Here is a 15,682-nt window from a genome sequence, read left to right as displayed (position 1 = left end):
ACATAAAGGAAATCTCACAAGATAATTTTTCTCATGTATGCACAATCTTGTAGCAATTTTCTCTCGCAAGATCTTGTGGCGTGAGTTCTTGCCCCATCTCTATGTAAGTATATGGAAATACTTGGAAAGGTTTAAATAGGAACCTAAAGTGTCCAATGTATTGCACAAAGAGGAGGCAGGGTCTGTAAAAATGTAGGAGCCTATAGGGGAAGTGGTAAAGGGAACTTAAGACAAGATGAGGGTCTGAGGAAGCAGCTAAGCTCTGGATGAAAGGATGGAGACATTGAGCTGTACGTTTATCCAGCGCTGAGTGCAACATAGCCAGCAGATAACACCAGCTAGTCCCCTCCCACTTTAATCTCTCTATCATCCATCACCAATCCCTCCTCTTGCCTGCTCCACCCACTCCACCCTGCCTCCTCGCCCTCCATCTTAAAACCACTCTTTTACGTCAATTTGAAATGTTTTATGTGATCAGAAAGATATTTGTGTCAATTAAAGCTCCTATATTAGTCACAATTGACTCTTATGCGCTTTAAGATATGTTAGAATGACATACTTGAATGTATTTATGTTGTATTTTGTTTCGTTCATTCATGGTTGAGTAACCCTTATGTGTGTCTCTCTACATCTCCAAAGCGCAAAATGCTCTATTCCACCTTGTGATGACTTGAAGCGGTAGATTTCAAATTGTTTTTGATGAGGAAACATGATAACATAGATCAAAAAGTAATGTAATTAGACCCTTTAACTTTGTCAAAATGTAAACTGCCAAATGAACAGATGTTTAACGCTGTAAGTTACTTGTATACTCACACACACACACCTCAGGCTATAAGTGTATGTTATTAATGAAGCAAGGAGAGGCAGCTGCTACTGTGTAAAAGCCTAGAGCCAGCTTGCAAACTCCACTTCATAGCGCTTCCACATTTTATCGAATTACAGTATTTTTTCTTCTTCATGTGTTTGATCTCCAGGTTGTGAAAGCCTGTTCCTGTGGTCCGCTCGTACAGTGAGGCAGTGAGCTCACGGTGGATACAGCATGCATGTGTCGACATATCCCATGATGCACTCTGCCAGCCCGGGTCTGCTCCTCCTCAGCTTCCTCCTGCTCGCCGATGCTGACTGTAAGTGTCTTCATAACATGTCTTTTTGCCTGGGTAAAATGAAACAAATGACCTGATTTCCTACTAAAGATCTCACATGATATCAGTTGAAGGTTTGATACAAAGCCAGCTGTTTTACTCTGTCCCAGTATTACTTGGCATGGACAAACAGCCCACATATGGCGGATCTGATCATTTCCCCAGTGGCCATGTGACTGTGTGTGATCCTCATTGGGGCTTTCACTGCTGAGATACAATGGCACATCACATCTTTTCAGTAGAATGCATTCATTTTGTTATGATTTTTTAAATTATTTGATATATGAGTTGAGATTAAAAATCTCTTTAGGGAGTCCTGGCCAAAAGGCAACAATTACATAATTAGAAACATTCATACAAACAACAATAAAATGACAGATCATGGGAGAAACAAATGGACATTATTGAGGCAGTCTCTGATGCTTTCACCTTGGATTTAAAAGTATTTAACTACAAGAGCTCAGTCAGTTCCCAGTGTTTCTGCAACATGTTTCAAGCCAAAGAAATGGACGGCTCATTTAATGTTCCATAAAGTAAGTTTTTAAATAGGTGCATCATGTTCACATATTTTTATACTACAGCAGTGATTTCCAAAGTGACTTGCGAGGCCCTCTGGTAGGGCTCAGAGGCATTGCAGGGGAAGGGGGGCCTCGATGCTTGTTCACTCACAAGTGTAAAAGATTTGTTTTGAAATGAACTTTACATAATGTACTTGTTAACATTTACTACTTCATATTAATATTAAGCCAACAGATATAATTATATAATTTTAACATATATTTGTAAGGGAAAAATTTGGCATCTTCTTTTAAATGTAGTGTAAATTATTATTAATGGTGCCCAGTGGGATCTTTGCATCGACAGGAGGGCCGCAGTACTGCTGACTGGGAATGACTATACTATAGTATTTACACTACAAGAGATTAAATATATTGTTATTATGTAGACCTTGCAACCTTTATGGCTCCCACTCCTGCTGTGTTTTAGAAACGTGGCGTCACATGCAGAGCTGGAGTCTCTCTTGTTTCGCTTCCAGCCCGCTGCCGCCTGGTCCCCTGTGTAAGTCCCAGGGTCATCCAGTAAAAACCCATTCATCCATCAAAACGGTGATGCTTCCTCTACGGGCTTAGGGAGGGAAGGGGGGGCACAACAACAGGCTGCAGGAGGATTTTTACCTCATATCCACTGTCTTTTCTCCCTGGTCTTTTTCTCTATGCTGTTTCTGGTGACACATGCGTTTAATCTACAGAGAGAGAAGCCACTGACTGAGGCCTTGAGGGGAACAACAAGGGATGAATGATTTTTTTTTCATCTTTTATTGCATTGTGTATGACATGCAATGCCTCTTTTAATAACAACAGAGGGGACGGGAGAATATGAGGCCAGTTATACAATTTGGAATATACTGTAGTTAGATGCACTGTAACTTTTCTGTCTCCATGGAAAAGTTTCGTTTTTTTGTCTGGAATGTTCCATAGGACAGCTTAAACTTATCTGTGCAGAGGAGACCCCACGCATAGAAAAATGCATCTTTTTCAAAGCAATAAAAATGCCTGCAAGTGAATAAATAGAAGATAGAAACTAGATAGAAGATACCAGCTTGTCAAAACCTGATCTCGTCAGATCTTAGAAGCTAAGCATCCCCGGGCCTGGTTAGTACTTGGATGGGAGACTACTGGGGAGTCCATGTGCCACAGTGATGCGCCAGTGACAGAAAACTGCTGTTGTGTATAGGCGAGGCAACTTCACCCACATTGCCAAGTGTGAATGTGATGTGTGCTTGAGTATTGGTGGTGTTTTGGGGGGCCTCATTTTTGTTAGTCTGCTCCAGGGCAGCTCTGGCTACCATGTGTGAAGTATAATGTACCTTAAAGCGGTGTCTTGAAAGGCGCTATATAAATCCAACAGTTAATTAAATTAATAAAAAATAAATAAAAATCACCTTTCACAGCACAATCACCCCCGTGAGTTCAGGGTATTACGGTGCAATCAGAGAGGAGACTGTCCCCTGTGTGTAGTTGGGGACCTTGCATGACAGCGCACCATATGTGCCAGTGCAGTAATACAAACAACCACAGTCCACACTTTTTCTTTTATATTTGTGTCTGTGTGTGTGTGTCTGTGTGTGCCTGTGTGTGTCTGTGTGCATATGACATCTATCTGCAGGATTAAGACTAATGCTCTGATCCTGTCTCAAACTAGGCCACTGCTCCATGTTTGTGGAGAGATGCTACGGAAACCTCCATCTCTCTGCCTGTCATTTTGGGCAGCTAAAAACAATGTAGCATCTAGAGTTCACAGAGCTGACCTCACGTTTGCCTCTTCACCAACAAGCTGTCGTCTTTACCGTCTCTGCTTAGATAACAGCTCAAATGCATCTCCTTGTGTTTCTGGACTGAACACAGACGACAACTATTTAGCTAAAAAGAGCAAAGCAGAGCAATGCACTCTTTTAGTACAGTTTGACACTGCACAGGAGTAGGTTTCTGGTAATGTGAGATGCTACTCTCAGCTTGCACTGCATTGTATATGTGCAGTAAATGCTGTTTGTTTCCCTAATAATGTGCTTGTGTGTTGCATGTTAACTGTCAGCTCCAGAAAATAACACTGCAGGCCAGTGTGTCTCAAGCAAGAACAGCATCAGAACTGGCTGGGGAACAAGAGCTAGGAAAGTTGGGCTTACAAATAAAAAAACATTATTATAGAATTTTAAAGCAGATCATTTTAGCAAAATCCACTTTTCAGAGCTTTGAACCATGTTACAGTTGTTTCCACTTCTCATTTTCCCTCTCCAAGTTGTATTTGGAGTGGTTCATGCATGTGTGAACAATCTTTAATCGCTTATTTTCAAGACGGCATATTGCCGAAGAACTCCAGTTTTCACTGCCACCAGCATACGCCCACTGTTCTGTACTTATTTTGTTCCCCAATTTTAGTTTCTTAATTGATGATATGCCTAGGATTCAGCTGCACCACATACTCATTTTGGTACAAAAGAAAAATGACAGATGCCGACTGCTACATGGGTCTTTGTCGTGATGCTGTTTAAGGTGACATCAGCTTCCGTTGGGTACTGCAGTTTTCTAATGCAGGAATCAGCTGACTTGTTTCTTTTAGTCATTTTAGATTCATATTGTGTCATAGATTATAACTCTAGTAGACATAAGCACAGTACGTCTTCTTTAACATTGTTTGTTTTGTTTCCAACAAAAATAAGAGATACAGAAGATTTTTGTTCAGTGTACACATGTGATAAGCGGAGGAAGCCATGGCAGCTCTGTACATCAGACTATAGAGGCTCATAGAGTGAGCGATGGAGCTGTCAGCTGCACACTGTGCTGCCAGCATCAGTGTAGCCTCGAGGTCAACTGGAATGTAAAAGGTGCTGAGGCCACTCTCCCACTATGTGAGCTATGCTCCTTCTGCTTACTTTAGTAGCCCTTGAGCAAAGCGCTAAACGTCAGCTGCTGTAACAGTACCCTCCTCAGGTTACTCACAAGTATTCCATGCAGGTTCCCCTCAGGTAAGAGGTTCAAGGGCCTGTCTCAATGAGTTCTTTCAGCTCACAGCCACATCTCAGGAAGTTAGTAATGCCACATAACAAACTGTGTGTGTGATATTGGATTTATTAATGATAATAATGCCTATAATTTCTAACTCTTTCCCAACATTGTTCTCGATTTCTACATTGGTTGGAACTGAGCAGAAATAATTATTATAGGCCCAAACCACAGCAACTGTTGATGATGGGGAGGTTATGCCAGGATTGAGTCACTTCTCACAAGTAGAAATAATCTTAAGTGACAATTTACTTAAGTGTGCTTTAATATTCAATAAATCAACCACTCGCTGACTTGCCACACTGTAACCTCAAGTGCATACTAATCACAGACCTTCTCTTCAGAATGACTTTACTAGTCTAAGACATATTGAAATCACAAGTTTCCTCATTTCATTTTTAGAAACTTTCTCCAGTTGTGGGGGAGTTTTTATGACATGTTGCTGTCAAATGAGGTGACGTGAAGATGACTGGAATGAGATGAAGGGGCCAGGTCAGGAAGTTCAAAGGTTCAGACCTCCGGGATTAGTCTATGGTGTGAAATACAATCAAGCAACCCCAGTTATTTTCCAAGATAGATTGAGTTTCCTCTGTGATTGATTGGTATCGCATGACACTCGCTGGATGTAAAAGAGGATAAAATGCAAATGTAATGCTATTTCCACAGATTTACTGGAAGATTTAAACCTGTGATTTTGCTCCGTTGCCATACAAGGAACATTTTAGTGCACAGTAATGTGGTTTGGGGGTGAGATATGTAATATAAACCTTAGCCAACTGTAAAATCAAACATGTGCTTCATAGATAAATATTTTGTTAATTCGTTAACAATTCGTAATAATTCAAAAGAAATTAATTATGAAAGAAGTTGGCAATTAATTCATGAGCTATTTCCATTCATTATAACTTTAAGTAGCTCACATTATAATATATTGTATTATATTGCAAAAGGAAAAGGAGCCTGTGTACCCAGGATGTCCCCTACCTGCGCAATCAGTGTAAGTGATTTCTGCTTCTTTGCAGTGACATTACGCTGGGGGTGTACTGCATATATGTCTATGCTTGAATCTTTAGCTGTTACCATGATGATGCAATGCACACATTAGCAAACATCGCCTGATACATTTAAATATTGTCTGAAAATATCAAAACATCAAAGAAAAAAATACAAAATGGGTTAACAACACATTTTCAGAAGCCTGTGATCAATACAGTGTACATGGTTCTGCTCAGGTGTTTGATTTTCAACAAAATCGTGACAGAAACTGATGGCTAATGCTAGCTATCTTGTGACTAATGTTATTTGAGAGGGACTGGTTTCAGACTCCTGCCAGAGTGTCATTTCTTTCTGGTCAGATTGTGTCTAAATAAAGTTCAGATTTAATTCTAATTTGATTAACACAGATTCAGACACAGCAGTGCCAATAATTAGCGTCACATCCCCTCAGAATGTTGAAAACATCTGCTGCAAAATATGAAATGAGGATTGTCATTTTCTTTGGATTTGAAAAGTACAGCCACAAACTTTGCTTCTTTGTTCTCTGCAGGACATGGCTCCTCAGCTGAGCACACATAGCCATTTGTATAGAGTATATAGGTCGAGTTTGGCCTCTTAATCAGTGTTCAAATGCAGTTTGTCTCTTTACATAACCTTTTTTAAACCTATTGCTCATAAAAAGTACACTATCCAATGTTTCTCAGACATAAATTTCTCAGAATTTATCATAAAAATGTTGAAAATAATCTTAAATTTTTTGTTTCCCGTACAATGTGATCAGCATCAGCTTTGGGGAGGTCAAAGAATGCCACCAACTAGCTCTCCCAGTGGGAGATATGTGTTTTAAGTGTTTTCTTTTGCACCTCTTTAACTGTTTTCCAGAAGCGTTGTAATATAATGTGTAGTGCATCGCCTAATATTATACCGTAGCTCACAATGCAGCAGCAAGGCTAGCCTAGCATAGCTGTGCGTTCACATGTGAGTAACAGAAACTGACTAGCATTAGCTTGACCTTAGCTTAGCAGATGCTGCTGTCTACAGTATGAGGAGGATTTCATAGATTTAGCTTAGCCTCAACTTACCCGCCTAGTGATGTGTGAATAATGTTATGTGACCAGTACAGAGACTGCTCCTGTTGGTGTTTATGGGAAACCAGTTCTGACCCAGTAATGCTGTGAAGCCATGTGGATCAAATGACATGTGAATAAAAGAAGACCCCATTTCATTAATTCTTCCCCTTGTGTTTCTAACAAATTAACCCTCATTAGTGCTGGTCAGGGCCTGGGGCAGATATGGGGGGGTAGATGGAATGCTAATTTGACATACATTAGCAAGAGCAATTTAGTTAACACAACTGGACAATTAAACACATGGTAAAACTTAGCATCCACTGCCGGGAAACGTGCTGAAAAATAAATACTCTTGTTAAGACAAGTCAATCTTAGACTTTGACAAACTTTATTGATCCACAAGGGAAAGTATGTGGACACAGTAGCTCACAATCACAATATACTGTGATAAAAAAGAGCAAAAATATAAATGGTAATAATACTTTCAAAATAAGTAGCAAAAAAAGCAAAAGGCATAATTCTATAAATGTATATTGTATGTACAAGTAAAATAAAATATAGAAATATAGTAATACAAATATCTTTTCCATATACAAATTTGTGTGAAAAATAAAAAATAAGCTCCCTAGTTTTAAACAGAATTTACAGCAGTTAATTTGACAAAATATTTTTCTCTGTTTTAAGCAGCCCATACACATGTTTTTCAATTAACGCTTGAATGTGCTGCTTGAATGATAGCTGTCTCTTTATGTTCACTGGTCCCGGTGATCCAGCTCCCATTTTCCAGCCGATAATTTGCTCTTAATGTGTCTGTTTGATGCTAATGTGTTTTAAGTTATGGAGTTGGCCTTGTGCCCGCCCACTCTCAGCCTTGGCTCGCACAGTCTTATTGGCCTGCTTCCCTGTGCTTGTCCGACCAGCTTGATTCACTTCTCATTCAGGGAGTCAATGGCTAAAACGCCCACACCACCAAACAATCACAACAACAGCTGCAGTCAACTCTGGCAAGGAGACGAAATTACTCATTACATGCTTAGCTATCATCACATAGGCACACAGCGCAACTTCAACTTCTAAGGATGGGGTAGCCTTTTTCAAAATTATTTCAGAATTTTTTTTTTCTATTCATGATGATTTTGTATTCTCTCTTGGAGCTTTTCAGTGTTAATCTGTTACTTTGAGGAGTGCGTTCATTTCGTCCTTGCTCATTCAATTTCTGTTGATTTGAGTGGATCAAAATGTCAGATAAGTCATGAAAGAATGTTTTTGGAAGAATAAAGTCTTGAGATTATTCCAGCGTATTTCTCCTGCATAAACAATCCTGACATTATCATTATCTGTTAAACATGCAAAGTAGATTGAGAGGCAGAGGAGAATTATTTTGAAAGAAAGTTTTTTATGTGTCTACTAAATTCAAAGCTATAAAGCACATCACTACAAATTTGTCTCGGCCATAAAAAGAATAAACATTGATTGATGTATAGTTTTTCCAGTCTGCTCCATCTCCACTGTCACGTATTCAGATGTATTACGTCTGCTAATCTTAACTCTGCTAAACAGTTTACCCCCAAGGTTTGTGACAGCATCTGCTCTCCCAAATTGGGTCCCTTTAGGTAAAGACAACATCTGCCTCTGACAGTGCCTGTCCCCCAAGTCTCCTCTCAGCTGCTGTATTTTGGGACCACTATTTGTCTTTGTAAAGGGGTACTTGCCAAAACAGCTTCATTCAAGAGATGTCCACGGCAGTTTGCACACTTGGAAGTTATAACCCAATATAAAAAAGTTACACTAGTATAACCAGTTGTGTATTTGTATAAATGGAAGTAACAAATTTATTATGCGTGCTTATGTTAGCTTCTTAGAGTCAGTTGTCAGTTGATAAGAGCTTTAATTGTACAAGCAAATAATACATTTTGAAGCACGATATATTGCTGAAGAAAATATAGACAATAAATGACCATATTGATAGTAATTTATGTCACTGACACAACAATGCAACAGCAGACTTAAACCACTAAAACTATTCTGAATGTATAATATTGCTAAGAAATCATGAGCTGCAATAAATAAACAGCAGAATGTAACACTTTAGCATTTAGCTTGCGTCTGTAATGAATTATAGAAGTTATTTATTCAACTTTCTGCAGCTGAAATCTCATCATATAGCCAAAAAATAGTCACTAATTTCCCAGTAGTAGAGAAGTAGTAGAGAAAATCTACACACGATAAATACTGACCACCAAAAAACATTGTTCCAGCTTTCATATACTGAACGATAAGTTAATTAAGTAATTATCATGACAGGCCTAATGGTAATGGCATGTGCTTCAGTATAATAAAACTTGATTAAACACACATTTAGGGTCAAGGTTATGCCACTTTAACATGATTGTTTACATTAAGAACATACATGACCTGCAGCCTGGATACCAATCATTCACATTTTGATTTCACATGGGGGTCTGTGGGTGCCCACTTTGGTTGCATCCATGGCTTGCCTTTTATGAACAGACAAATCTGCTGCTGATTTAATAAAGTTATCTCTGTTCTTCAGGCAAGACTCGAAAGTGGTCCAACGAGATGTAATCCTTGCCATCTGCTGTAGCTTCACTGTATGCGACCTTTATGTAGGCCATACGCAACTACATTGAGACACACACCAAGACAGCACTAAGTCTATCTAAATCTCTCTCTAACTTAACACAGAACCATCTCTTACATACTGACATAAAGAACATGACTCTGTTAAGAGTAGGTCACTCAAGTGGGCACTCTTTTTTCTTCAATTCTTATTCTTATTCTGTGTTCTTCCTTTTTTTTCTTCAAAATGAGCCACAGTGTGGGGATGCCCTTTAGGTCACAAGTTATCCATCTTTTTGACCCAAATGTCAAGACTTAATCCTTGAAAGGAGGATTTCAGAGGAACCCGATTATCTTGGCAAATGGTAGTCTGGTTAGGATGGAAATTGTAAAGTAAATACATACTTACATACTTTCTTCTTGTTACTTTTCTTATGTCTCTAATGCACTGTGCTTTCATGAATGGGAATAACCATAGTCATTCCTCATTCTTAAAACAGAAATGTTTTAAGATGGTGACTCAGGGACAACGGTAGCTCATTTCAGTCAGATCCACTCACCCACAGGTTGAATGAATGGTTTGTTGATGTGAAGTGCTTTGAGTGCCTTGAAGATACAAAAACACTATATAAATGTGACCAATGACAAAGTTAGGACACTGCTACTGCACTAGAAAACTTAGTTGTTGTACATATTTTGAGTAAGCCCTCTTAGTGGGCCAAGGCTAAAGGCCTAGAGTAAGGTTGAGTTGAATCTGGTTGGTAGGATTCCCCAAGCAAAACCCAAGCACAGTAAGAACAAACGAATAAAGGATGTAGTGCCTTGATAAAGAGTGAGGTGGAGAGGCTTTTGGGTGAGTAAAGAGCATACAGCTGTATCTCCCCCTTCCTCATTAAGTCAGTCAAAGTGACAGGAAGACTTATGTAACTCCCACGAGATGGAGGGAGGAGATGGAGAAAGAGGAACAAGAGCTGGATGAAAGCAGGAGCAGCTGTGAAGCAGGATACATATGCACAAGTGAAGAATTACGAGGCGTGTTCACAGATAAAATATGAAAATGCAAGACCTAAGACAATTAAACCAAAGAAATATGAGGCTGGGTAGATAAAGGGTAGGGTCCCAGATAAAAAGCAATTGTAAGATCTACGATGCCTTTTAGTACTGCTCTGCTGGCTTTACACTTTTCATTTGTTTTGTGGAGAGATTAGTAAGAGGATTAAGAGAGTGATTCGTCCCGCTCCTCATTCCTGCAGTCTCCCTCCTCTGTGCACTGCACACCGCACATGGAACATCAAACACTACTGGTGGTACATATGTAGTGAAATGAGACAACACCTATTACTGTGTCTTTGTTTGATTTAGGCTTGTTGGTATTCACTTGGTGTCAAAGGTAGAAGGAAGAAGAAGTACTGAAATATAAAGTATGTAAAGACTGCAGTTCGTCTCAGAAAAAATATATTGGTTGAAACAATGTGAATTTCAGTGCCTCCTCTGTTTGCATACCTACCCACATCTACTGTAAATAGCAGTTACATTTGCCTCAAGATATGCTTGAAATTAAAGCTCCCTCCTATTTTGAGCTGAATATCGTGTCAATGTGACCATCATATAAATCTATATACATTATATTCTGTTGCTTCTGTGAATTCTGAGACTTATTACAATAAAGTGCTTTATACATTTGTACTGCCCTGCTGCATTTACTGTCTATGCAGCATTTGCGTTTTTTGTGAAGTGGGGCGTAGGGTCAGTGTGTATCAGATGTTGCCAAATGTATTTCACAGCACAGGCAAGACTGGACACATTCTCACAAAGATTAAATGTTTTATTATTGTGAGAGCCTATTGTTAAATGATAAATATTTAAAATTTGTAGTAGTCATTCATTTACCTTGTGTACTTTTTTTTTTTTTTTTTTTTGGCAATAATGGATTTTTGTTATTTTAGTTGCAATACAACAAGGTTTAAGCTGTAGAGGGTTGAATAAATACTTCTATGGCTAATTATTGGTTCTTTCTGCTATTTAATTGTTGAAACTGAAGCCTTTAAATTATACTGTCTATCTTGCATTCTTTTCATTGTGTCAGTGGCATAAAGAATTTGCAATATCATTGTTTGTCATTACATTTCTCTGCAGAAATCGTGCTTCAAAAAGTGTTATCATGACAGGCCTTGTTGGATGTACAGATCAACATCTAAATTGTTCCTAAAAGGCACATGTACTTCCAGTGTCTATAACATGCAAGTATAATGTGCCACATTTCCACACCTTGTGCCCATTCACACAGTTCTGCTCCAGCTGCTGAGGTGCTCTGGCTATGGGCCAGTGAGGTGGGCAGGCCGCTGGGCAGCTTGGGGCTCTCTGACCATGTTTGCCAGTGCATCTGCTCACTGTGTTCAGCCTCTGCTCTGTCACATACCTCTGCATTCTCTCCTCCGCTGTCTATGCATCTTCTGACTTATCCTGCTGCCATCTGTCTACATCACTTGTTAACTTCATCTCTCCTTTTTCTCTTATGATCTATACCCCCTTTTTCACCAGTGCTCCCATTTCACTCTCCTTCTCTGAACAGCTTAGAATCTGTCCCTCTCTCCCTACCTCCTTTTAAACAGCAAAAAGCAATTTCTCTCCCTTTGTCAGAGCGCCTGGCGGTAAGCCCTTAAGTAGGGATTTTCTGGTTTGGCTGGAACGCCATTATGCGAGCTGGGTGTGACGTGCCGTGACTGACGTGCAGAATCTTTTTGATGTCATGATGTCACAATCCAGTGGAGGCCGTGGTTATGATATTGTTGGCGTTCTGAGGACGAGGGGCTTTAGTGGTCATGTCAGGAGTAAGTCTTTATAAATCCTTTATGGCACAGTAATATTAAGCTCCTTTGGTTGTACAGGACAGAGAGAGAGTGAGCACAGAGCCTCAAAGAGATTGCATTCAAATACATTCATAGGTGGATTTACTGTAAAACATCATTGTGAGGATATGTTTTCCAGTAACAACCATAAAAACCTGTGTCTTTGCAGCTGCTCTAGGTCTGTTAAGTTCCACAGTTAAAGATGTCAACACATGATCTCTCACATTAACACTGGAAATATCCGCTACTGATCCTGTGTTTATTGTGGACACAGGGAGATGTGTGGTTGTGTCAAATGTTCTATCCACTCTGTCACCTACTAAACTAACAAACTAACCCCCTAACACTGCAGTAATAGAATATAGGTATCAACCCTAGTAGTCTATTGAGGCTTTAGCTACTTGTCTGACCAGCCAGTCCCTTCTACATTCTGACTGAACTCAGAAGGGACTGAGACCGGTGTGAAAACCTCTGTTCAAATGATCCAACCACCTGCTAATTTGAAGCACGTCTCTCTCAAATGCGGAAGACATCTGCTCTCCAAAGTTCTCATTCAGAACAAAAAATATAACTTATTTTACCAGAGATTTTCCCCCCTTTTTTACATATAAACTGCCATGTTTGTTTTTGATGCAACAGACCATGCATCTCTGATTGGTTAATCCATCTGTCAATCACATCTTCTGAAATCAGGGAGACACTATATGGCTCCATATCTGCTCATCTTTGTAAAGTTTTGGTTCTGCCTTGTCAGGTAACATAGCTACTGGTCTGATGGTAAAAAGCAAAATGTTCTAATACCAGCCACAATGAATCTGTTTGTAATGGTGCATTATTTCTTTGCTATTGCAAGACTGAAATCAGGATCAGGAGTGTTTGTGTCTATCAAGATCCTGGAATAACCCTTTGTCAATTCTGTGTTTCCTCAGCACCTCCCAGGTTCACACGGACCCCGGAAGACCAGACAGGAGTCCAGGGGGGCGTGGCCTCCTTTGTGTGCCAGGCCACCGGAGAGCCACAACCCAAGATTGTTTGGAACAAGAAAGGCAAAAAAGTCAGCAGTCAGAGATTTGAGGTACAATACTCAACAACTGTTATTTTTGTCAGTGGTGGAACTCAATGAAGTAATAGTAGCTCAGTATACATTTTTGGTGTCTGTACTTTACTTAAGCGGGTATCTTTACTTTAATTAAAGCCTTTGTTTAATTTACAACAAATAAACAAAGGTTGATTCATTTATTTCTGTTGGACAAAATTCTGTACAAATGTGTGTCAAAATACTTGTAGTTTTCACTCTGTAAGTACATTTTTAAACATGTACTTTAATACTTTTACTTGAATAGTGGAACTTGCTCCGGTATCTGTACTTTTACTTAAAGGTGCACTGCACAACTCTTCTAGTGAAGGATCCGCTACCCACTTGTCTCCATGGAGATGTTAATGCTTTGCTTGAAATGTTCCATGGTATGACATTAAAGATATCCATCTTGCATTTATCCAGTATGGGTGTTTGAATTGCTCAATTCCTTCTGTGAATAGGGGTGAATGTCCACAGATCTAAATTGTAATGTAGCGTAATGCTGTAACCTGCTTGTCTCCCGTATGATAGATAGTTTTAATCTCTACTGTGGAACATTATAGACAAAGCAATAACATGTCCACTGAGACAAGCGTAGAAATAGAAATGTTACGCGGTGCACCTTTAAGTAACAAAATTGAGTACTTGAGTTTTTGTGTATATTGACTGCTGCATACCCAAAATAGAGATGCTACTGAAGTGTATTGATTATGATGTAAAAAGCATTGATGTGAAAAAAGGGACCATAATTATATGTTCACTTTGTTGGTTGTGTTTCTTTTGAGGTCATCTCCTTTAGAAAAAAACTAAAAGATGAAATAAAACGGCTCACTGCTCCACTGTGGTGATATAGTGGAGGCTGACTACTTGGGCAAACAAGCATTATTAGTCACAAAGGACACCTGTTACACATATTCAGAGGCAATTTTCCACTCAGGTGCACCTTTGCCATCACCGATAATGTAATACACATTTTGTCAGCATTTTACACAAAGGGAGATGGGAGAATACTGGTAATACTGATATGAAAGAAAGTAGACATATCTTTAGGTATATGAGGAAACGTTTTGGTCTCATGCTGTTTTTAGTAGAAATACATCTGCTGTTCAAGGATTTTGGACGAAAGCTATCTATGCTATCTTTTTAAATACAATGCCTGATGCCTGTTCTTAAACAGTCTACTTTGGCCACCTGCTTTGAGAGTTCACAGTTCTGATTGGTGTCTTTTGTAAGCATCAGAAAATGCATTTATGATCTATCTCTTGTATATTAAACATCTTATATTATGCAAAATATACTCTTTTGAGCGTAAAGCCATGTTAAAATATTGTTACCTCATCAAAAACTTAGCATCACAAGGTGGAACAGTTTTGAGAGAAGAACTCGTCTTAAATATGAAGGGTTTATGTGTTAAACATGTGTGAATGAAACGAAACACAAAACGATAACTTTATAGTCTTGTGTTGTGTTCTTTGAAATCACATACACCATAGTGAATAAATGCCACATGTCTGAATTGTTTGTCCAACCGAAGAACAAACAGCATCCAAAACAATGACTTTTGATTGGGTCCCATTACTTCATGTCTCCATTTGTACTCCAAAGGTTGTACGTGGGAGTGAAGTGCTCTCACTCAGACTCTCTCATATGTCAGCCGGTGCCGTGGGCCAGTCTATATGAGGCTCCTCTATGATCGGCCTTATTAGTTTCCCCACAGCGCTGACCTTTGATTTAGTTCTCCACCTTCACAAGTGCTTCTCACAGCGAGGTGTTGGCCGCTCTCCTTTCCCTGTCCACAGGCACCCAGAGCTAAAGGTGCTTTTCCGCTTTAATAAGTCAGCTGTAAGTTCACCCGGCGCTATCCCAGTCAAATCACCAAAGGAGACACTTATTTTCATCCATCTGGTATAATTTACACGCTATATATTTCCCATCACTGTCCTGGCTGGCACAGCTGGCTTGAGATTTGGTGTTATTGGATTTCACTCTGCCAAAATCACCTACTAAATCAAATCTGTGAATATTAAATGTCTCATTTTATGCTTGACTTTTTAGCTCTGAACCATGTTATAATGGTCTTTTGTGTTTTCTCATTAGTGCTTTTATTCACGCACGTTTGAGTAATCCAGTAAGGTCAGGGACTCTCCTTCTTAATATCAGTAAAAACTTCTACCACAATCTAAAAGTAATATAAAAATATTTCAAAGATTTATAATGTGTTTCTGACAATACTTTTTATTTATTTTTTAAATATAGATTTAAAGATACATTGTGTAACTTTTCTGGTGGCGGGTCAGTGAAATACTTATCTATTTCACTGACCCGCCATCTGTGGAGATGTTATTGCTTTGTCTGGAATGTTTCACCGTATGGCATTAAACCTTTCTATCTTCATGGAGATCAA

General features: G+C 39.2%; 1 protein-coding gene across 1 annotated transcript in view; it reads left to right on the top strand.

Moving 5' to 3' along the window:
* The first annotated feature begins 1,042 nt into the window (after positions 1–1,042).
* The window catches only part of LOC110172637 (receptor-type tyrosine-protein phosphatase delta-like), a 63,101-nt gene continuing 48,461 nt past the window's right edge, over positions 1,043–15,682 (top strand). Inside the window, 2 exon segments of the mRNA XM_055158474.1 lie at positions 1,043–1,127; positions 13,130–13,275. Coding sequence (XP_055014449.1) covers positions 1,043–1,127; positions 13,130–13,275 — 231 coding nt within the window.

The sequence above is a fragment of the Boleophthalmus pectinirostris genome, unplaced genomic scaffold, assembly GCF_026225935.1.
Source record: "Boleophthalmus pectinirostris isolate CB_2022bp ecotype Guang Dong unplaced genomic scaffold, ASM2622593v1 HiC_scaffold_22, whole genome shotgun sequence".
Lineage (NCBI taxonomy): Eukaryota > Metazoa > Chordata > Actinopteri > Gobiiformes > Gobiidae > Boleophthalmus > Boleophthalmus pectinirostris.
This window is presented reverse-complemented; position numbering and strand designations above follow the sequence as displayed.